At 45.2% G+C, this 23,819-nt stretch overlaps 2 protein-coding genes across 2 annotated transcripts; both read right to left on the bottom strand.

The window, feature by feature from the left end:
• Nucleotides 1–623: 623 nt before the first annotated feature.
• Nucleotides 624–12,648, bottom strand: cdk11b (cyclin-dependent kinase 11B). Its single transcript, XM_036532820.1, has 20 exons — nucleotides 12,591–12,648; nucleotides 10,031–10,161; nucleotides 9,678–9,793; nucleotides 9,442–9,566; nucleotides 9,189–9,339; nucleotides 7,949–8,115; nucleotides 7,479–7,601; nucleotides 7,037–7,135; nucleotides 6,750–6,863; nucleotides 6,564–6,638; nucleotides 5,945–6,141; nucleotides 5,759–5,849; nucleotides 5,540–5,661; nucleotides 5,275–5,380; nucleotides 4,812–4,933; nucleotides 4,599–4,706; nucleotides 4,276–4,392; nucleotides 3,621–3,769; nucleotides 1,542–1,731; nucleotides 624–1,394 (listed from the first exon to the last, which is right to left on the bottom strand). Exons 2-20 carry the CDS (start codon nucleotides 10,139–10,141, stop codon nucleotides 1,302–1,304), a joined length of 2,376 nt encoding a protein of 791 aa, XP_036388713.1. The 5' UTR covers nucleotides 10,142–10,161; nucleotides 12,591–12,648; the 3' UTR covers nucleotides 624–1,301.
• Nucleotides 12,649–16,582: 3,934 nt separating this feature from the next.
• Nucleotides 16,583–23,504, bottom strand: si:ch73-236j9.2 (solute carrier family 35 member E2A). Its single transcript, XM_036534304.1, has 9 exons — nucleotides 23,351–23,504; nucleotides 21,348–21,796; nucleotides 20,775–20,910; nucleotides 20,314–20,441; nucleotides 19,949–20,069; nucleotides 19,803–19,856; nucleotides 19,256–19,328; nucleotides 17,127–17,272; nucleotides 16,583–16,822 (listed from the first exon to the last, which is right to left on the bottom strand). The coding sequence occupies exons 2-9, from the start codon at nucleotides 21,625–21,627 to the stop codon at nucleotides 16,594–16,596; spliced, it is 1,167 nt and encodes a 388-aa protein (XP_036390197.1). The 5' UTR covers nucleotides 21,628–21,796; nucleotides 23,351–23,504; the 3' UTR covers nucleotides 16,583–16,593.
• Between the last annotated feature and the right edge of the window lie 315 nt (nucleotides 23,505–23,819).

Here is a 23,819-nt window from a genome sequence, read left to right as displayed (position 1 = left end):
TTACCGAACGTCACATCAGTGCCTCATTCAAAGGTTAAAATCGAGCAGCAGACGATGTTCAGAAATACAGAGCACCGCTTAAGTGTGCTGCCGTGCCATTTAATTTCATTTGTTCCAGTTACAGACGCCAAGAGGATGAAGTATCACAACAAAAGGAGCTAGATCCCGGGGTTTATTCATCTCTTTTTGGAAAGCCGAGAGCTGATTGGTTAAGTTCTAAAAATGCAGAACCCTTCCCCACCCCGAAAAAAGAGAAAATACAGTGGTTCTTCAGCAAAAAGAACAAAGTGGTGTGTAATCCTGTGAGAAAGCAGCAAGCCAAGTATGATATCATGTTTGGACCGCTGCCTTTGAGTTTGATTCAAGGCTAGATTTTTGTTTTTTTGCTCAACTTCTCTTTTCTAGCAAATTTCTTTCCTTCATATTGAATCCTAACAGGGCCGGACGAACACATATATATGTGTGTGTATACACATAATTACACAAATAACTTGTCATAAAATGTCATGCTCGCTACATAGTTCTGACAGTATTCAGAAAAAAAGCGAAAAAGAATGAGAAACAGGTTCCAAACAAACTTGAGAATTTTAATTTTTTAAGAAATACATTTTCCATGTCAGTGACAGCCAATATAGTTGTGTAGTCAGCTGAAGCAGAAATGAAACTATTCTACTGAAGAAGACCATTTTATTTCAGTGCTAAAAAAAAGAACAATAACTCAAAATCACAGAACTCTCCAGTAAACGGCATCCCCCCAACCTACAGCTGAAAAAGGAGAGACAAAATAAGAACTAAACAGTCCCACAATGCCATTTCTGTCTTTTGGTTTGTTCTTTCAATACATCTGCACAAGAGCGATAAACCTAATACAGCGAAATTAGGAAGTAGTTTACAGAACTAAAGAGACCAGCAGGTAGGAATGACCAATGAGGAGGGGGGGAACACAATGGAAATTTTCACAACAGCCTCCATTTGGGGGTGTTAAAAAACGTGATCCGTACACACCCCAATCCGGGCATTTCCAGGAATACGGGAGAAATCACATTTCGTTTTGTCTCGTGCTCTCTGGACAACTGTCCCTCGCATCCTCTCTCAAACAAGGCAAGAGGTCCCTGTCGTCTGTACGGCCCCCTTTCAAAGCGCTGGTCACTGATTGGGCGTCCCAGCGTCCCCCCTGCGCAGTGATTGGGTGGGTTGGGTGTGGGCGGGGGAGGAAACCGTTTGGTAACTCCGGATCCCTTTCTGTCTAGTCAGTCTGCTCAAAATAACTGTAATCCGGGCTGTGACGGAACAGAACCGGATCAGAACTTGAGGCTGAACCCTGGCCCGGCGGCGGAGGCTCCCTGGTTGGTGGTTGTGAGATGAAACCCCGTGTCCTTCAGGTCGTCGTCACCCTAGAGGAGCACAGGGAAGGAGCGGAGATTCACACGGGTTAGCCGACTCTGACAGGGAGTGCATTTCAGCTCACCCGCGACAGCTCTTAACAAGACAAACAAACAGGAGCTGGGAGCATAGTGAACGGTGTGAAGTGGAGCCCTCACCAGCTGGCTGTAGCCAAGCCCCCCCTCGGGGGGCCGCGGGCTGGTCCCTCTCTTCACCCGCTGCTGCTCGCTCTTGGCCGGCCACGTGGGGAACATGGAGGGGTCGATGGGGAGAGGCGTCTCCCGAAAATACTCGTGCTTCAGGGCCTCCTCTGCGGTTATCCTCTTGCTGGGGCAGTAGGTGAGGAACCTTGGGTGAGGGAATAAGTAAGAAGGTTGACCATCACCGCTAACACTCAGACACGATAGCATTGGTTAAGCATGACAGGGTCATACTAACACACAAATTTGTTAGCATAATAGGCTCACACTAAGACACAGCAGAACTGGATAGCATGATGGTTTCACACTAAAACAGGACAGCATCGGTGGGCATGACACTCCCACAATAAGACATAATGCAGCTGGTTAGCATGGCACGCTCACGCTAAGACAGCACAGCAATGGTTATCACCATTAGAAGGCCCTGGCAACGTACGTCCGCCAGCAGCAGACAGAACAAATCGGGGAGTTTCCTTTGTGCTCCTGTTGCTCCAGAGTCCAGACAGCTGCTGTCGAGACAGCGTCTGCAAACCACCGGGCTAGAGGATCCCCCCCCTTCCCCCCGCACACCCCCATACCCCCCCGCCAACCACAACAGTGCTCGCCGCACCCCCGCCGAGACAGTCCAAATAAAACCCAGGAACAGCACACAACCCAGGCGGCTCCGTCCAGAACCCACTGTTTACCCACAGTCAGCCCGGTCCCCCCGGGCACGGTTCCCTCGGCCGCTCTGGCCCCAAATGACAGGGTTTCATTTAGCTCGCCGCAGAGCTGGAGCCACACCAGAGTGTGATATTCGCAGCGGGAGCGCGATGTCTGTCAGCCAGCCCCGCGCCACACAGGCTGACCTCAGATCAGCGGCCGCTGCGCCTCACCTTCGCCGCACGGGTCAAACCTTCCCCTCAAGGACACGCAGCTGGGACCGCCCGTTCACACAGTTTATTAGAGTTTAATAAATTACAAAGCTCATACCATACCAAAAAAAGCCATTTCTGGGGCAACGCTGTAGTACAAAATGTTCCCAATTTATACAAGCTTGGAACCAGTTTTAAATCTCAAGTTTTTAGAATGTTGTGTATATACATGCATTTTAGATATGCTGCTACTGTGACTGCTCTTCCAATACCGATCACCTTTACCCCATTAACTTACAATAACAGCCAGGCGTCTTAATTAATGAACACAGAACGTGATCCGGAACATCTGGCCACATACAAGTCACTGGAACGGACATTAGACAGTTTAAAATGTCCATTCACAGCCAAATGGTTGCTTAATGCTGTGTCTTTAGCTGCCAGCAAACATCAAATGCTTCCTCTTTCAGCAGAGGAAACCTACTTTCCTAATGTTGTTCTAGATATTCAGCTTAGGGGAACAGTTCATGTTTTTTTTTTTTTCCTCAGCAAATATTTGTAGAAATCACTGCAGGGCTGTCTGTGAGATCTAGCAGGGAGGCGCAGAGAGGCGAGGATCACTCTGATGTGTCGCCAAGACACTCTTTCCCTCATGTTTCTGGTTACCGTCACGCCCCACTGATCACACAATGCAAGCAAAAGACCTAATTTCACACCATGAAGATGGAGCGGTCAACAGCAGATATCAAAGGGCATGTCCAGAAACACCGTTTTGACACTGAGACGGGTAATAATTTATCGCGCAAAGATAAACTGAATCACACGACATTACTCTACATTACTGGTATTTAGCGGACGCTCTTATCCAGAGCAACTTACACAGGTTACTATTTATACATGTTATCCATTTATACAGCTGGACATTTACTGAGCAATTCTGGGTTAAGTTCTTTGCGCAAGGGTACAGCAACAGTATCCGAGCGGGGAATTGAACCAGCAAACTTTTGGTTACGAGCCCTGCTTCTTACGACTATGCTACACTGCCCTGAAACCGGCCCTGTGCACAAAGCCATGTTCATAACCCTGTTCAGACTCCCTGAGTGAGGGATTACAGTGGACCACTGGAGGGACCTCCCCATACGGGTGTGTGCTTGAGAAATCACAGGTGGCCGTGGAGACGCACTTGTTCATGAGGTCGAAGCCCTGGTCAGACAGCAGTGCCCCGAAACGCTTCCGCAGGTTGTTGTAGGGGTACTCGGTGAAGGTCATCTTCTTCACCGCGGGCAGCTCGTTGTAACCCGGCCAGATCTTTTCGCTGGGGGAGCCCAGATCCTGGAGGGAAGAGAAACACACGCGCGAGCGCGCGTACTGAGCTGGAGCAGCTCCGACCGTTTCCTCATCATGTCACACCAGTGAGCAAACACCCTGCTGAGGAAACAGCGCACCGGCTACAGAACAGCCCAGCCAGCAAACAGAGACTTACGGCTCATCCTCAACCACATGATCAGCTCAGCAAGTCATCTAATCAACTGGGGGGATTTGGGTCTTTGGGGGCAGAGGGTTTTTCTTGTGCTAATTCAAAAAGATATCTGAACATACAAGATCATACAAAGCTATTCACTGACTGAACATGTTTGAACTGAAGCTCCTGCCAGTTGAAAGAACTGTTTTGACGGTTAGCTAACCAGCTTGCACAACTGCTGATTATTATCAGTTCACCTCTGCCTTGCATCCGATCTATGAAAATAAACACTGACACCTAGTGGACACACACTTCACTGCACTTCACTTGAACTCAAGGCAGGGAAAGGGCACGTGTATAACAGTTCAAGAGGTACCTTAAAAATTTTGTTGATTTGGTCGATTTCAGATTTTCCAGGGAAGAGAGGCTTCTGGGTCAAGAGCTCTCCAAATATGCAGCCGACGGACCACATGTCCACAGCTGTGGAGTACTCCTGTACAGGAAAAGGAAGCGTGCGCTGTAATTCAACACTCACATTTCCTGAGGTTTGCCACATAAAGGCGGCCTGGGGTAGCTGAAATGACTGTGATACAAAGCTCGCTGGTCACGGTTTTTAAACAATCAACCCACAACTCCCCTCCCAGGCCTCTGAAGCCTCACTGTGGCGTGTCAGGGAGGGCGCTAAAGAGGGGGTCATACCTTAGCACCTAGTAGCAGCTCAGGGGAACGGTACCACAGCGTCACCACCACCGGCGTGTAGGGTTTGAGCGGTGAGCCGTACTCTCGCGCCAGGCCGAAGTCTCCCACCTGCAGGAAAGCCGGGATACAGAGAGAACGTGAAGGCGGGGTGACCGGGCTGAGAGGGTGTCCCAGCTCTGCTGCAGGGCTCCTGCGGGTGAGAGCGCCCCCTACCTTCAGGATGCCCTTGTGGCTGAGCAGCAGGTTGGAGGTCTTCAGGTCGCGGTGGAGGATCCAGTTGTCGTGGAGATGCCGTACCCCTCGCAGCAGCTGGATCATGAGGGTTTTCACCTCACCTGTGTGTGGGGGGGGAGTGTGTATGTGAGAGAGGAGCAGGGAGAGAGAGAGAGAGAGACAGCTCAGCACGAGAGAAGGAAAATTCAGAGACCAAAGAATGAAAGCAGCATTACAGCCTGGGCTAGCAGACCTGGACCCCAGTATGAGTGTGAGAAAGAAGAGATAAAAAAAAAGCACAAGAGAGACAGAGTGAGAGAGAATGAGAGTACAGCAGGTACATGTTAACAGAGCAAGAGAGGCAGAGTACAGAATGAGGGAGAGAATGAAGAGACGGAATTAAGAGAGTGGTGTTACAGGCTGGGCTAGGAGACCTGGACCCCAGTGCGAGATAGCTGCTCACCTGGCAGAAAGGGCTGCTTCATGGTCTCCATCAGACTCTTTAAGTCATGCTCCACATAGTTCATCACGATGTAGATCTTGTCCATGTTACTCCCCACGACAATCTCCTAAATATAGAACACACGGAGAAAAAGGGGAGGGAAATTCCGTCATTTTATCTAGTTCCACCGGTAAGTTGCGGAGGGCCTGTGTTGTGCTCTAGAGAGCAAAAGTAGGAATCTGGTATGTTGAGCTGCACAGAAGCATCCTGGTAGCCTCCCACTCACCCTCACGGTAACGATGTTGGGATGCTGCGCTTTCAGGATGGTGTTGATCTCTCTCAAAGAGGTGATGGGAAAGCCCTCTTTCTCCTTCTCCATCTTTAGCCTCTTCAGCGCCACTATTTCATCTGAAACAAGAGACAACGTTACAGATCCCACTCATCTGGCTGAAAGTGATGGAGGTGAATCTTGAGCAGGAACATTAGCTTTGAGACAACTTCATACCTGTCTTTTTGTCCTTGGCTCTGTACACCACCCCGTAGGTCCCTTCTTCTATTCGGTTTAGACACTGAAACTCCTCCACACTGCGACACCCCTGAGAGTGAAGAGGAGGCAGATTTAAGAGTCAGTCTCTGATAAAGGTTAGCTGTAGGAGAGGAACGCTCCCCCAGCCTTCTGCGGGACACACACCTGGAGAGCAGGTAGGTATTTGGGCAGCTCCTTCTTCAGCTCCACAGGGGACATGACGGGCGAGTCGGGGAGGTACTTGTCGTCGGGGGTGACGGAGTGGGAGCGGGACTGGGGCGTGGGCTCGCCCTCCTCCACCTCCTCCGGCTCCTCCTCCTCCACGCTCTCCTCTGTGTCGTGGTCGAAGCGGGACTCCGGCACTGCAGACCACACCAAACCATCTCTGAGAAGCTGCTCCTCCACCAGTGTCCCAAAGCACGCCCTTCTAATGCATATTCTACTTATTCTGCTTACCTGTCTCAGCCCTACATTCCTGTCTGCAAAGAGGAATTATGAAGGCTAAACTGCAAGCACATTGATCCTCTGACGTGGACAGCTGTCGTGTAGCAGTAAAGAGCATAGTTCATAACCAAAAGGTGCTGGTTCAATTCACCACCTGCTGTTGTACCCTTGAACAAAGTGCAAAGTATATCCAGCTATCCAGCTGTATAAACAGATAAGTGTGTAAGCTGCTCTGACTAAGAACGTCTGCTAAATGACAATGAAACGTAATGTAATCTAATGTAATGTGGGACAGTAAGCTTGGGGAGGAACCTCGCCACACAGTTGGTTGAGAGCCTACCAGCAGGAATGTGGTTTCCGTTCTCCCTCTCCTCTTCATAGTCCTCCTCAGACTGCTCCTCTTCGCTGACTTCATCTGAGTGGGAAGAGACTCCAGTGAGCGCATTGCCCTGCTTGCCACACATTCAGAGCACAGTGTTCACAGGTAGGTGGCGGTAATGAGAGAAATCAGACAGGACGCCTTTACCTGCACTCTGCTCCGAGCCTCCCGAGTTGGAGCCGGACTCCTCCTCTTCTCCGTCGCTCTGGCTGCTGGTCTCTTCTTCCTCCTCCTCCTCTTCCTCGGAGCCAGACCCTGATCCTGGAAGGGAGAAACCACACCTCTTGTCTTTAAGTGTCATCCTTTCCGCCACAGGACAAATACAGGAGAGATAAGCTGGAAAGAGTCATGGGAATATTCTCCAGTGTTTCACACTGTTTCACGGCCTGTGGTTTTTCAGGCGCTGGCGGCCGCAGGCACAGGGCGGGCTGTACCTGAGGAGGACTCGCCCGTGCTGGTCTTCCTCTCGCTGTCGCTGACGTCCTGCAGGTCGGACAGCAGGTCCCTGTCCTCAGGTTTCTCCTCTCTCACAGCTGGAAAACACAGCGCACCTTTACCGCCACCCGGCCCTCGCCTGGCTCTCCTCAAAAACATCCCCAAAACAAAATCACTGCTTGTTTGTGTATGTAGCGTGTGCTCTATTTGCGACATTCGGAGTGATCCACAGTTTCAGACTTCAGGAGCATAATTCCACATAATTCCACAGGTGTGATGTCTCTCCTGTTATGTCACCTGTCCAGGCTGAAAGACTCACGGGGTGTGTTTTTCAGTAAGCTACAAGTCTTATTTTCACAGGCTTTAGTGGCAAACATGGAAATGAACCTTGCTGTCAGTGTTGTGGGTGCAACACTTGAAGGCTGGCTGTAGTTGCCTCACCTATCCTGCGGGGGTCGCTCTGCTCTGGTTTTTCACGCGGGGGCCTGATGGGGCTGCGGCTGCTGTGGCTCTGTTTGGACTTCTCCCCGTAGTCGTCCGTCAGCCCGCGGTGGTGGGAGGGGACTGTGGAGTGCAGGATATGTGACATTAACACCCAGTTTTATCAGTTAATCAACATTCTACCCCTGGACCCCAATCTTTCTAAATTACAGTCTCAGGCCTACTGAGGACAGTTACAGAGAGCAGTGGCACTGCAGCCCTTTTACCACTGGTTATATTACATTCATTTCATTTACGTTACATTACATTCTATCCCTGGACCCCCTCTCTCTAAATCTCTGTTTCAGACCTACTGAGTACAGTTACAGACAGCAACGGCACCAGTCCTTCAGCAGCTAATAAGACTGTAGTCCAGCTCATTCTCATCAGGAGAGCGGGTGTCTGACTGACAGCGTGCGGGAGTTTCTGACCTTCCCTGCGCGCCTCGCGCTCTTTCCGCCGCTCCTCCGCCCTCCTCTCCCGCTCCTTCAGCTCACGCTGCTCCTTCTGCTGCTGCTCCCTCAGCTTCCTCTCCCGCTCCCGCTGTCTCTCCTGCTGCTCCAGCCGGTCCCTGCATGCCGGGACAGACAGGGGAAGCCTGTCAGGAGGGCTCCACAAGCCCAGACCCCCAGAACAACGTTAGCATGAACGGGCCAAATGAGGACCTGCCTCCCAGCACACAGTTAGCTTGAGCAGGTAAAACCAGTGTGCAGTGAAAAGCCACTCAAACGAGGCACCCCACAGCACATGGTTAGCATGAGCAGGCCAAATACGGCGTGTGCAAAGGAGGCATGCCTATGTACACAAATGCTCTCTCACACACACACACAGACACACACACACACACACACACACACACACACACACACACACAAACATCCATGCATGTGTACACACACAGCGCAACTCAGATCTATATTTTCTGTTTAATACTGTCATCTTAAACAAAAGTCTGTTTTACAAAGCTACAATGAAGGGCACAGATTTCCACGAGTAACGTTCACGAGTGTGCATACATATATACCAATTTAAAACTTAAAGCAGTCATGTGTTTCATGCCCTCATACTGGACTTCAGTGACCACTTTTCCCACATGATGAACAGAAAGACTGCTCTTTTTAAAAGCTATTGCTGATGTGTTTTTAGGTCATTAGTTTTATAAATTACTGATTAAAAAACACCTCAGTGTCCTCATCTCAAAACAGTGACAGCTATGGATGCGAAACACATAGAAACCTCCTCCATTCCTGCTGGGCCAACCGAAAACTACAAGAGTGCGGTTTCCATGGAGGTGGTGGGTCACATGACACAAAACATGGTCACCTCTCTCTGCGTGAGTAGGCTCTGAGGAAGACCAGCATGATCACCTCTCTCTGCGTGAGTAGGCTCTGAGGAAGACCAGCATGGTCACCTCTCTCTGCGTGAGTAGGCTCTGAGGAAGACCAGCATGATCACCTCTGCGTGAATAGGCTCTGAGGAAGACCAGCATGGTCACCTCTCTCTGCGTGAGTAGGCTCTGAGGAAGACCAGCATGATCACCTCTCTCTGCGTGAATAGGCTCTGAGGAAGACCAGCATGGTCACCTCTCTCTGCGTGAGTAGGCTCTGAGGAAGACCAGCATGATCACCTCTCTCTGCGTGAGCGGGCTCTGAGTAAGAACAGTATGGTCACCTCTCTCTGCGTGAGTGAGCTCTGGCCAGCTCCCTGCGCTTCTGCCTCTCCCAGTCCCTCCTGGCCTTGTCCTGCTCCTCCCTCTGCCTCTTCCTCCTCTCGTTCTCCCTCTCCTTCTCCTTCTCCTTGTCCTTCGACCGCATGTGTTTCCCTGCTCAGGAAAGCAGCAGAGACCGTGTGTCACGCTTGTGCCTCACGACAGGGGCTCTGAAACAGCAGCGTCACTCTAAAGAGAGATCGTGGAGTCACTCACCTTCCGTGGAGTGACTGCGGTGTCGCCTCTTGTCCTTTCTCTTCTCCTCCTTCCTGTGGTGAGACTTCTCTTTTCTCGCCATCTGCTGCGGGGGCTTGATAGCCAGCGATTCGTCCTCTTCCCCTCTGGAAAAGAAGCAGTGGAAAGATGCTTTTATTATCATCCGCAGACACGGCCTACATTCAGAGGCACAGAATGACAGGGGCTGAGTCTCTGCCAATGGTGCAGGAGCTTACCTGTCCTCAGTGGAGTCTTCCCGCATGTACGGGGAGTTACGGATCGTTATTTCCATCCTGTGGTCCCGTAGCTCGCCTTCCTCCAGCGTGTCCCGTTTGGAGTCCCGCTCATCCGTCTGCAGAAACACACGCCCCCAAACGAGGTCAGACAAGGGAGGAAGCAGGCACATCTGCACCAGCCAATGAAATGTCATCAGACATCCGCACGGACCGTCATGCCCCCCACCCACAGACAGTGAATTGAGTTGCTCGGCCTTGCAACCGAAGACAGCTTTTACCTGGTCAAATGAATTCAAACGTGTTTAACTACAGGCAGACCTGACGTGCCGCTCCGCCACAGGGAACACACTCACATTTTTCTGGCGCTTGGGGTCTGACTTTTCTTCCAGCTCTTTTCTGCGTTTCTTTTCTTGAAGAATCTCATCCAGCGTTTTGACTTTCCAGGTGTCCTTTTCGTCCCCCATCAGCACCAACTGACCTCCAACTGCAAGACAAGAGAGCAAAGCATCCAGCAGGTAAAGATGAGGAAGCGGCCCTAAAAAACAAAGACACAATATCATTTGCACATGGTGTGTCTATAGACATTAACCATACTACTTTTGTTTTGCATCCAAAACATTTTGAGAAAAAAAAACATCTCTTTAGCATGCTGAAGGATGATAGCCTTTGAGCATTCTAGAGTTCAAAGTGGCAAAATTAACAAAGTTTATAATGCATATTTATACACACCAGTGACACCACTAACAATTTAATATGCACGAATGCAAACATTGCATTCCATTTTATATTGGGAGCTGGTCAGGAAGAGGGTTTCGGGGGGGAAAAAAAAAATCAATGCTCTGTATTAATACACACTAACCTTACATAAGGGCATGAGCCATTGATCAAACGTGTTCTTAGGGAGAAACACTTCCTCTGAGGGAGAGTGAGGGGAGGAAAAGGGGTATTGGTAAAATATGCCTATCGCCAGCCTTTTATCTCTACACGGTTACCTGAGATCTGCTTGGTTTCCTATCCATAGTCAGTACCTTCACACTCTCACTGGTAAAAATAAACACACAAGTAAAAACATCGATCCAAAAACGAAAACATGAACATGTGTATTGAAAATATCAATTGCATACTCATCATCAAAAAATGCATCAACCATTACGTGCATATTTGTAGAAAAAATGTGTAAAATATCTGGTGCAGCCTTTGCTGTAAGTTTGATCAGCTGATTGTTCATGATTACCCATGGGACACTCCAGTGACTTTGACTTCTGCAAGAGAGCTATCTCACCTCTATACTCAAAGGTGAATGTGAACAGGTGATGAGATAAATAAACAATAACATACGCACTTCAATTGCTTTAGTGCAAATGAGTTCCGTTTCAAGGTGGAGAGGAAACATTTTTCTTCTTTGAAACAGTGCGTTAAACATTTGGAAACCGAGAAAATAAAACCAAAGGAACCAATATGTTCCGCTTCCCCTGAACTCTTTGAGCCCTCAGCATGGCTGGGGATGGACCAAGTCAGCAATCTCTGACCTGACAAGATATTACAGCTTGACATAGTCCATCACTAATAGGCCACCGTCTGCAAGACCAACAGTCACAACTGTACTTGTGGCAACTTATGGCTGTGCAGCTCTAAACTGATAAAATCGTATAACTTCACTTGTTGCTTTTCCAGAAGGGTTACATCCTGCAGAAACAGTGAGCGTTACAGTGGACAAAAGCACGTTCTCATGCAGTTTGAGTAACAACCGCCTTCTCGCAAGATAAGAATGTGGCGGCTGCGCCACGGACACCAAGCACCTCGCCCACAAGCACAGATAACGAGTACTATCAGGAACCCAGAGACCAGCGGAAATCAAATTCTTGCAATGAGACAGAATCCCATGAGAGCCTCTGCAAACTCGTCCACGAGTCCAGAATGTATGGTTTCCAAAGGTGTCCACAAATTGCTTCTCTGTAAACTTCACGGTGTACACAACTGACCAACTGTCCTGATGGCAAATATTATCCATACCTGGTCTGTTCTATAAAATGTCAGCGCACTTCAGTCAAAACAAATTAAATTTCTTTATTTTCCTCATAACAACTTTGATTATGGTAAGAAAAAGTGATCCGTTTCTTTTAAAGCTCAGTATATATGACAGCCATCCCGAGACTAATTTAACGGGGAAGGGATAAAACAAACAATTAACACCAGTCAAAGGATACATGTTTATAACCAGTTAGGTAAGGGTATCTTATAGAGCACAACAAGTCATCCACTAAAGCTCATCTGCAGAAATTATAAATGTCAATGGGGAGCTACACCAACTACCTGCCAGATTATTTAGTTAGCCGGGAATTCAGTATTTCTTGTTTAAAAAATATTAAGGCTGCTAACTACGATAGTACAATAACAAGTGGGTCAAAACAAATTGCATCATTAGGTAACTTTTTAGCTTTTGGTCAACACACTGTTCTCACAATCCCGTTTTGCTTACTAGGTAGCCGGTTTCAAAACAAAAACAAGCCGCCTTTTTTAAAAGATCACCGCTGTTCAGGCTAGCCAGCTAGCTAACTAGCTAGCTAACGTAATGGCGACGACACTAATGATGATTTGTTTTGATTCACTTGCGCTTGTTTATGTGTTTTAGTATAAATGTAACTGCTACTGACTGTAACTATGTGGTTAATAGATTAATATCACCATACAGATGCTTAGCTGACTACAAACAGCTACCTAACTCAGCTAGCTATCATGCCGCTAACATTAGCTTAAGGTTGAACATCACAGCTATCTAGCTGTAGCCAACAGTCACTTTTTAATAACATTATTTCCGCCCATTCGTTGAATTTAAAATATCGGATCTGATTATACGGCGCAGATTAACCTAAAGTTCCACGAAGATGCAATAAATTAAACAATTTAACTAACCTGAAATATATGCTCCACGCAACTGGAACACAACGTCGCCGAAAAAACGAAGCCCTTCCTGTCGACGCTTCAGAATGATGTAATTTCCTCCTGTGGCGCAATGTCTGCTCCCATAACGCATTGCATACTGGACCCTAAGAAGCAAGCTGCCCTTTGTATGTAAAGCTAATAACATGTATTGGCACTCTGGTACAGTACAGTGTATATTAGTCATTTGACAGTAGGTTAGATAAAGAAAATAAGTATCTGGGGACTTCTTAATAAATGTATCTTAAATGGTCATGGTAAATGATGTTAATAACTGTATCTCTATTCAGAGTCAATTTGAAAGAGGAGCCGGAGATGGTCACATATGCCCTGTTTTCACTGGCCTAATGCGGCTTAGCCTTTCTGACACTTTGCAGTTCTTGCTGAAGACAATAATGGAACTCTGTTCATCAATGTTGGGACCTAATTTCTATGTAAATCATTAGGTGCGATACTCACAGGGAGTGCTGATAGGATTTGCAATATTCACAATACTTTGTCTGAGATGAAGAATGTACAGATTGATTAAGGTTGCAAATAACAGCAGCAACAACAAAAATAATACTACTAATATAGCATACTTTACGTTTTTCTTAAAAATATTTTCTTACATGAAACCAATGTCTGCTTAGCTTTAGCATTGTTAAGTATCACAGAATGAAATTTCAATATATCACTCCTAATTTAGTAAAAGGATCAGGATTAGGACTGGTCAAGGGTTATTAATGACATTAATGACTACTTTCATACATCAGGATATTTCAAAATTATATTAATGTTGCAGTGGGTATATCATAAAAATGTGTGCACAGTATGCCAGGCACTGATGTACCCATCTGGTTGAAATGTTTGCTACTCTTAGCCCTTTTCACTTGGGCACTTATGCACCTTTTTACATGTAGAATGATAATTGAAATATTTTTTATAGGCCTTAATTTCTTACAGTGCAGAGAGCATCATTCTTCTCACACAGACTTTACTTCTTTCACTTACAAAAATATACCCACATCAAATTGCAAAGAAAAAGACATTTGTGGGTAAAATATTTCAGAGTTCAAGAACATTGTAGCATGTGCAGTTGTGATTTTAAAAAGCTAGATGTAAGATAGGAGAAAAGAGGAACTATATGGAAAGGCAATGATTTTATTTGTGGTTGGTACCATCACTTTAACTACACAGACAGTAAATGGGTTTACTTAGATGGATTTAAAGTCAGTCTTGCTTCAACCCTCCTCCTCACTCTTTGCTATATTGCTGTTGGTATCAACATAGTAAAGGATTCATTTCTCAGTAATAAATTGAATTTTCTTTTGTTCATGCACAGTTAAAAGACATGAAAACATATTTTAAAATATATTTCAGAACAGCTATATACATTTTTAATTAAAGCAAGATTATGCTGCAAATCGCAGTAGTTAAATTTGACACAATATTTTTGAATTTACATAGACATTTGCAGATTTAAGAGATTAGCGCAGTTTATATTTCAGTACCCTTTCCTGCATTCAAAATATATTAATATCCTTTTCAACCAACAGTTGTCCAGTTGTAAAATGTTAGTCCATTAACTCTTCAGAATAAAAGGTCCATCACAAAGTTCACACCGTGAGAAGAATGTTGATACTTTTAATTTGATGACATATTTAAACAGCAGAAACACTCAAAATTGCTACAAAAGAGAAGACTCGTAGAGAAGTATATTTAAATCCTTGCAACTCCAAGGCCATATGGCCTTCACCGCAGATACTTGAATTTTACTGAGTGGAAAGAATAATCACAGTGGCCAAACCCTTGATATCAGGTTAATGTGGTTAACACAACAAATGTGACCGTTTTTGGAATGCATGAAGTCTAATACCTTAGTCCATGAACGTAAAGTAGGACACTATTCTTATATCAAAGTGTACACCAGTACACCACAGAAGTGCAGAAAAACACCTGTCACTGTCAAGTTTTGACTTATGCTCCACAACATTAAATCAAAAATTTACACCTGCTTTACCTTTTAAAGGCCTGGATAAATATCTTCATCACAGTAGTCTTAAGATAACACGGCAATCTGATTGCAAATGAACAGTACATGTCAGCGAGAACATTAATACAGAAGGAAAACAGATTACGTCCAGGGAGGCACCTTTCATGTGCTAGAAGATAGTGGTACAATATCAATTCACACATTAAACTAGATATTACTGGTCTTATACATTCTCAATGCACTTGTGACTGCATTTAAAAATTACACGATAACCCAGGAACAGTGACATCATCGGATTGGTCAATCCACAACACACCACTACACTCAGAAGAGTTTATAGGTTTCCGTAGCTGTCACTCACAGCTACACTACCATTTGCCCCTGCACAGTACACCGACTTGTTTTCAGAGGTATTGTGGATCTTAATATTACAAAACCATCCTACTGTCTGTTTCTCTCTAAATGGCTTATTTCAACAGACCATGATTATTGTATGGAATCTCCTGTTGACCTGCAGTTTAAATAAGTAAAAACAACAAAGCATCGAACATCAAGGGCATAGCTGTAGTACGCAGCAAAAATTCAGTGACATATTGCCACAGTAATGATACTAATTAAGAGCACAAACCCCACACCAAGGGCTGGTCTTATGGCCACTAAACAAGTGATATCTTTTGATATACAGCAGCACTTTCAAAAAAAGCAAAAATATCTTTTGGCAGAAAGTGGTAAGGAAAGGAGATATTATCACATGGCAAGATGCAACTGTAGTCCAACTCACCCAGCTTGATCCAGCTGTATCTACAGTCATCACCCTCAACTATGCTAAAACCTACAGTACTTCTGTCAGTCTTTGGAGAACAGATTTAACAGGAAAAGGTGCGTGTATAATAAACTATACTCACCTAGTTCAGCTTGAATAGTCAAGACAGCACCACCTGACAGTTTAAACCAACATACAGACACACCATGCATCTCCAAGAATGTGGTAATATGTAAAATACCCTTTAAGCGCAAACATTCCATTTCCATGTTACAGATACACAAGGGCAAAAATATAATTTATGGAATGTCTATCACGTTACACCATGTTACGCACTAAAACATATACAGTGCAGTCAATTGCAACAGCTGAATATGGGGTCCCTTTTTCAATATTACAGTTCTACCCATTTTCCATAACTAATAATAGTCTGCAATTACTCCTGTATGTATATTAAACAACCCCCCTCCCCCACACTAAACAATTCTATAGAAACCTGAGTTGTTCTCTTTCACACAAACATTCAAATATAAATGTTCATATCTGAACATTATTACTGTGCGAGGCATATATCTAACCTCCATTAGAACACAAAGATTCTGATCACACAATTACCAATTTGTTTAAAGGTCTTCCCCTCGGGTATAGCTTTCCTCACACCATTATTCTCTCAACTGTAAAATAAAGCAGAGATCAGATGCAACAAAGCATCAGTATTGCTGATTATTCCACAGTGCTTCCATGACTGTCCCTTTTGTTTTCATCCTGCATCATTCATGTCCTGATGAGGCCTGGCAAAGCAGATGCTTGCCCCATAAAAGTGGTGACCGGGAGCCAACATCACAGATCGGATTGTTATTTTAAATTTGACACCATTTCACATTATTGTCTCCAAACGGCGCAAGAAATTAAAAAAAAAAAAAAAAAAGCCTCCGTCCACCAAAGAGGAACATCAGGAAGTGTGTTTGCACAACACAGGAAGTGGAATTGGCTCGAAAGATGAAAGAGATCAAGTAAACAGGCTGGACCCGTCCGACTCTCTGGAATGAGATGCGTCACAAAAGAAGGTGGTCAAAATCTGCTGTTTTTCCATGCTCTTTTGTGACAGAGAGGAAGAGCAGGAAACAGCTCTTTGAGTGATTCTTACGTAAGAGTTAAAACAGGATCCACCGCAACTACGAGGCTCGTTCCCCTGTCTGCTGTCCGTTTCAGCCACAGGAAGCGGCGGGGGGGGCGCGCTACTCCGCAGCCCTGATGTCACACTCCTGCAGCAGGGGCTTCTGGTCTGCCTCGGCAGCTTGGGCCAGGGCGTGTAAGGCATCTCTCTGCGCCTGCCTGGCCTTGTTGTACAGCATGACCCCGATGATGACCAGAACCGTCCCGACCGCCGACAGCACCGTGATCTTGTTGCTGAACACGATGATGCTCAGCCAGATGGACAGGGCGTGTTTCACCGTGCTGGCAACACTGGGCACAGGACAAAGAGAGAGAGACGGGGGTGACCTTCCTCAGAGTCCACCATCAGCCAACCTTTAGTTTGCATCTGCACTTCACCCTGTCCTTAGGGTAGGGCTTGAATAGTGCTATGCTCACTCTCACTGGTCTGGAAGTATTGTTAGCCTGGTCTGAAAACTGTTGCTCATTCAACTTGAATGGATACATTTATTCTGCGTTGCACTGGAAGTTGCTCTGGATAAGAGCGTCTGCTGAATGAATGTAATGAAATGAAATGTAATGGAAGGGAAAATGTCTACGCTTCGCACGCTCTCACCTGAAGGTGACGGGTGAGATGCGGCCCATCAGAGCGTAGGCGGTGACGCTCTGGAGGTGGAAGAGGACCCCGTCGAACAGCAGCAGCACGATGATGTCCTGGCTGAAGCTGAAGCTACGCCCGCTCTTCCCAATCACAGGCATATCCTGCGTTTCCACGGAAACAGAGAGCCCATCTGCCATACACTGTAAGGCTTTACAAATACCAAGGTTCACCTGTTTCATTTGCCGCGTTTGTGTGTCTATGTGTAAGTACGTGCGATAAGCGCAATATGTATAACGTGGGGCTGCAATGAGAGGGATGTTATGCAAATATAGATGTACAATGTTAACGTGCGAGTACTTGCCCAAGTAAATCTATGTTGTGTATGCTGTTATAAGGGACGCGTATAAATATTCTGCACACGTTATGTATACATGTCTCTGGTAATTACATTACAATATTGTCAAGTAGTGGATGCTCCAGAAATACTTACATATCTTACAATTTTTACATGTATACATATTTTACATTTAGACAGTTTGATATTAACCGAGGTAATTCTGGGTTAAGTGCCTCAGTGCAGCAGCAGCAGCACCCCACCTGGGAACTGAACCAGCGACCTTTTGCTTATGATCCCTGCTGCTTACCACTATGCGACACTGCTGCCTGGCAATGTATATATTTAAGCACTCTAGTTAGAAGTCCTCATCTAAACGTCCCCTGGTGTAATATGTAACAGAATGAATATATTAGTGAGTGAATGCAGACCATTATGCTCTTATCACAATCACAGCGACAGAAAGTTTTGTGTGGAGTAACTGCCATTGCCACGGAAACAGCAGGAATGGAACAGCTACATTGTTAAGCTGCCTCTGCTTACAAGAGTGAGACTGCACCTGTTTTGGCAAAACAAAAAAAAAACGCCTGGAAATAAACTGGACAAATAACTATATACTGCCAAAATCGGGTTCACCCGGTCTTGGCAAACACTGTCATACATTTTTTTTCCCACTGTACTTGTGTCCTGTCAGCATTGAGTCATCAGTCAAACCAGCGGCGGAACAAAGTAGTGAGGTAATGAATGCTGTCTTTCATGCATGAGAAAGTAAACCATGGGAAGCAAAGGTGAGAGGAGTGCTATGTTTTTAAGGAATGCTTGATACCAATTCATTAAAAAGTTGCAACAACTGAACTTTAGCTGAATGTGCAGTCATTAAACAGTAAGGAATTATGACTAATTTACTAACCCTCAGTTATATAAAGCAGGCGATTATGTACCCGTTAAGAATCCACCTATATGTATACAAGTTCTTGTAAGCATATCAGTGTGCAATTATGCATGGTGCCAACCTTGTGGTTTAGAAACTGAGTGAAATGGTAACCTATTTACGAAAGTAAAATGAAAATAGAGATGATGTTTACAAGTCTTCTCAACGGATGGCTTCATGCAAGACCAAGTCCTGCCACTTCCACCCTCTTCCTCAAAAAAAGAAATCAGCACCATGCATCAAACAATGATTTCAATATTTTCATATCACATTGATATACACTACTTGTTAAATCTTTCCCTATATGATTTCTAGCATTTGTAAATGGTCAGAGAGCTATCCACAGAGAAAAGCCGCTTTTTGACAAGGGTTTTGTATAGATCCATAAATCCAAAGAAAAGTTCTGGCTGGCAGCAAGGCCTACACATAATATTAACTGAAGGAGAGTTTGGTTTTGGGTTTACAGGGCAATTCTTCTGGAACTGTACACATAGGTTCTTGACATAGTGCATACAGTAAAAAGAAATCAAATATAGAATTTTCATCAAACCTCTCCTTTTACAGCAGGGGAAGCGTATATACATTTACATTTATTCATTTGGCAGACGCTTTTATCCAAAGCGACTTACATAGGTTACAGTTCTTTACAGTGTTATCCATTTATACAGCTGGATATTTACTATTTACTATTGGGTTAAGTACCTTGCCCAAGGGTACAGCAGCAGTGTCCCAGCGGGGATTGAACCGGCAACCTTTCGGTTACGAGTCCTGCTCCTTAACCACTATGCTACACTAGATAGGGTTAATCCGTGTGTTTCAAGGAAGGGAAATGTGACTTGGCAGTAATTTGTGAGGGTGTGGCCTGAGGATGAAACTCACCAGCATGAAAATCCACGCAGGAATAAGCATTATGATCGCAGCAGCACTGGTGTAAAACTGGAGCTCTGGAGGACTGAAGAGGAAACAGGAAATGCCATAAGCTGTCAGCACCATGCCCCTGGTGAAAACGCTCCTGCAGGCTGTCGCTTTGCTAACAGGTTGAATGCGGCGATGCAACAACATCTTGTCGAAGCACAAAGGCATATCCGTGACTTGGGTTAAGCATTCTGGTGAGGTGTTACATTTGGGTTTTGTTTTTCCACCCTCCCTCTTCTCCTCAATGCCCAGAGGCAAGTTTCTACAGCTCTCAGCTCCAAACTGGCACTATTGATTCATGAATGTAAAAGCAAAGCCTGCCCAAACAAAAACACCTGACCTCTTTTGGGTGGGGTTATTGGTGAATTACAAGTGCGATGCGAACAGTATTATTCCATTCATATTTTTCTTGTCAAGAGTTCATTAATTGAGACTTAATACAAGATCGGCAACAGATATGTAAACATCAACTGAAGAACACCCTAAACATTGTTTTCAATTGTTGACTCACCTGAATTTATACTTGTCCCCACTAAGCAGCTTCTTCGAAAACACATTCTGCAAACTACAGAACGAAACAGGAAATGCAAGGTTTAGCTCTGGGCGTGGACGTCTTTACGAGGTCAAATAAGCTGTGGTTACATCTGAAACGGTTACCAGTCCATGATGTTTGTGGAGAGGGCAGCAGAGAAGCCCAGCATGTTGAAGCTGATCTCTGTGGCTGTGCAGAGCGCCAAGCCGGCCATGATTGGAAACAGGGACAGGTTCACCCACAGCCCTACACAACAACACAGGGTCAGCCAGGAAAAGTGTTGCATGGCTATGTAGCTGTATCAATTCAAATGGAATGCAAGACAGATTACATGCTTCCATTGTTCTGCACAGGGTGGAGCCCCATCTGAATGAAAAGGTTGTGGTTTTCTTTTGCGAGAATGATGGAAGAACAATATTCAAACCATACTAACCACAGCTATAACTCATGGAGAGGAAAGTTTTTTTTTTTCTTCCATTCCAAAATTTACCTATATACTCTCCCAAGATAAGTCTGGACATGATGACTGTGAAAATTGGTGCTGAGCTCTTCACGGTCTCTGCAAAGGAAACCGCCACGTTCTTCAGACTGACCAGTCCCAATACCACAGTGCTGAACCTGTGATGGGAATATCAAAGCAGCTTTTTAGAGCCTGTATGCAGACCATCTATGCCTTAACACATCAAATATGAAAAGCAAAGATCTTGGCACAGGCATAAGAGAGGAACATGTCATTGTGTTTTGAAAATAATTTCAGATAAACAACTGTCAATAGGTTAGGATATCTGCGCTGAATAAATATCTTTCATATTGTATATTTTCCCCACATCTAAGCTAGGCTTATTTGGATCCTCCTATAGATTTGTGAACATAGGTGTTTCGTTGATGAATAATTACAAACCTTAAGAAAACATCTCTTTTATCTCTCATATATATATAAAAAACAATAACCTCATTAATCCAACAAAGAGCATAATCATCAGGAAGTTGGGAGGGTACTCTGCCCTGGACTTGTGTTGGTACAAGCAGCAAGGGATATACATCTTCATGCAGCCAATTACAGTGGTAGACAGCATCTGAATAGCACCTGCAAGGCAGGGAAATCAGAAATAACTGAGACAGTCAGAAAACAGATGAACGAACATGAGTACTTTATTCATTCTCCTCCATATTAATCATGTTAGGTCATCACATGGGTAAGCCATACACTGCTCCTGTAGTCCTACTCATAGAAAACACATTGGGGCCCTTTGTCAACTGTCTCCTTGACTGAAACAACAGAGCACCCACTGTCCTTGATTAGTTCAGCTCAAGCAATGCAAAACCTTATCTCCTCTCTGCAGATACCCGATTTCATGAAACTAATAAAATGACATTGATCAAGCTCACTGGTATGGTACTTTAAAACCCTAACTGTCAGACGAGACCTCTACCTGAAGATTAGGGTCAACAAAAAAACACTTAGATCACCCTCAGTTTTCTACAAATAGAATGCGCGACTGTCGGCCCACAAAGAAAGCTTACCCAGCATGCTGGGCTCCCCCTCCAGCAGAGACAGGATGTACTTGTTTAGGAAGAGTGTGCAGAAGCTGAAGAAGTACCACAAGCCGAGATAGACGAGGGACTTGGTGTTCCACACGCCCGAGTCGGCCTCGATCACAGTGGTCTCGGTGATGGTGATTTTCAGAACGCTCTCGCCGGGCGAGCTCTCGCTGCGTGCCAGAACGACCCGCTCCGGCCTGCTCCGGAAAGGTGAGAACAGGTGCCAGAACAAATGGCCCCCAGCCCTGCCGCTTCCCGCCATGAGCCAGCTGCAGCCTCGCTCTCCTTGCCGCCGGACAGACAGAGACGATGCGAGGAACAGGAGGGAAGTCGAGGCAAAGGTCAATCCATCTTCCAAGTGCGAGCCTTCAACCCCCACAAATCAAAGTTGGTCGTCTGTGTAAAGGTCCTTTAGCTTCATTACTCCACTGCTGAAACACAAATGCATGTGTCATAATGGCTTTTTAATAATTTCTTTCGAATGTAACTAAGGATGGATTAAAATTGGCTTTAGTATGAAACTCCACTTTCACCCCCTCCCTCCAAAACTGACCGCAATATAACGTGTCCTTAACGTTAGATATATTACTATTACACTTACTCAAACTGGTTTAACAAAATTAAGGACGAAGACCACTGAGTCATTGAACTTTATTTTGTCTTCAAAAAACCGCTAATACTAGTACTGCGCTAATACATTAGCGCAATTCTTGACGCTTGCCTTTATCTGACTTGACATTAGATTACATCACATTCATTTAGCAGACACTGTCATTCAAAGCGACTTCCAGCACAAAAAGTATGCAAAACATGTCTTGCAAAATATATGGCACAGGAGCGACCTTAGCTAACTTCTGGCATCAAAAGCGGGTCAAACTCTACTCTGATCGTGCCCTGTTCTGCAAACGTGGCACCAACAAAGAAATACAATTCAGTTCAGGCTAATCTAAACTCGTTATATGACACCACATGATAAGAATACTGCAATTCATTAAAGTAAACTGCTAGATTTTAAAAAGCAACTACAACTACTGTTGCAAAAAAAGTAAAAATGAAAAAAGAAGAAAGAAGGAAAAATGGGGATATTCTGAAACAATGGTGCGTCTAATAGCAAAGGTGAGCGACCTAAACTGATTTCCAGCGTTAGCTAACTATCACTAATAACCCTATTCACATAAAATACGGCAATTGTTACTGGCGACCTGCTTAACATAGCTGTTGTAGGCAGCGCTAACACCTGCTAGCGCTGTGCACCATATGCCACGAGCAGGCAAGTTACAGGTTTCAGTACGCGTCAGACAGACATCCTTCTGCAGAAAAATTCATAGCTAAAGTCAGACATGAGCAGCTGTACGTTATATCTGAATATTAAACGAAACGATTACGGTTCTGCTAGCTGAGTAGCCTTGACCTGGCTGACTTCCAAGCAGCGGAGGGACCTCTCAATGCAGACTAGCTAACAACCATAAAACTACAAGCTACACTGTTCGAAAACCACTGCATTATAGGCTGTAACGTTAGACTAAAAGAATCCAATGCTTACTGCAAATTCGACTAATTAAGATAATTCCCCATTTTTGTGTCGAGACTATTATTGGCTGGCTAGTTAATTCGAAATTAATGTGATTGAACCACCTTCAAATTCAGCTAGCTAACCTTTGCTAAATACCTACAACAACATCTTTGACTATGCCAGACGGTGTTCGCTTACTAGCTAGATCCATGAACCCAAACGTGGCTAACTTCACCTTGATACCTTTCGTCCTAAGTAGACAGCAACCTAGTTCAGACAGTTGTCGCTAGCTAACTAAGCAAACGTTTGCGGAATCTAGCCATACTATATGGCTTGCTAGCTGTGAAACCACCACTTTTCAGGTGCTGATTCTTTGTTAGCAAACTTAGCTAACATTAGCTAAACAGTCTACCCACAGAGCACGAATGTGTATTTTCTCAGATTTACCACAAATTCCACAGAATTTCCGTACCCAGCCAGCGCCACATATGCAATCGGCCAACGTCCATTCACCATATCCACAACAGAGCCATCGTGCGCAAAAATCCTCTCCCACTGGACGGTCAATGGTTACACGGAGTTCAAAACAATGGCTGCGTCCCGACTCAACACCCCAATTCAACCCCAACACGTTCGGCAGATGATCATACCAGAGCGTCCAGAAGATCCGCCCTCCGCTCACTCAGCCAATAAACGGCGAGAGTCTGCTGTTGACGCCATAGCTCTACAATACTTGGATTTTAACGGCAGAAATGTGTATGACGGCTAGTTTATGTGGGCTAGCGTGGTAACTTTTAACTGCACGCCGGTCAGCTACGCAGATCCGTACACACTCATACCGAATTTTCAGACTGAACGTTTTAGCTGATTGTCGTATCTCCCTTAGAATCAGCCAACTTGTCGTATTGGGAATATGTCATTGACAGCTGTTCTATGTTAGA

The sequence above is a fragment of the Megalops cyprinoides genome, chromosome 7, assembly GCF_013368585.1.
Source record: "Megalops cyprinoides isolate fMegCyp1 chromosome 7, fMegCyp1.pri, whole genome shotgun sequence".
NCBI lineage: Eukaryota > Metazoa > Chordata > Actinopteri > Elopiformes > Megalopidae > Megalops > Megalops cyprinoides.
This window is presented reverse-complemented; position numbering and strand designations above follow the sequence as displayed.

Bases quoted from the DNA above. Each gene is read 5' to 3' on its own strand.
- cdk11b (XM_036532820.1), bottom strand. From the start codon at position 10,141: ATGGGGGACGAAAAGGACACCTGGAAAGTCAAAACGCTGGATGAGATT. The intron at 7,136-7,478 runs GTGAGGCAACTA...TGTGTTTTCCAG, and splicing joins GAGCGACCCCCGCAGGATAG to CTGTGAGAGAGGAGAAACCT. The intron at 5,850-5,944 runs GTGTGTGTCCCG...CTTCACTCTCAG, and splicing joins AATACCTACCTGCTCTCCAG to GGGTGTCGCAGTGTGGAGGA.
- si:ch73-236j9.2 (XM_036534304.1), bottom strand. From the start codon at position 21,627: ATGGCGGGAAGCGGCAGGGCTGGGGGCCATTTGTTCTGGCACCTGTTC. The intron at 20,070-20,313 runs GTAAATTTTGGA...GTTGTTGTGTAG, and splicing joins TATCTTGGGAGAGTATATAG to GGCTGTGGGTGAACCTGTCC. The intron at 16,823-17,126 runs GTGAGAGCGTGC...TCCTGTGCCCAG, and splicing joins ATCTCACCCGTCACCTTCAG to TGTTGCCAGCACGGTGAAAC.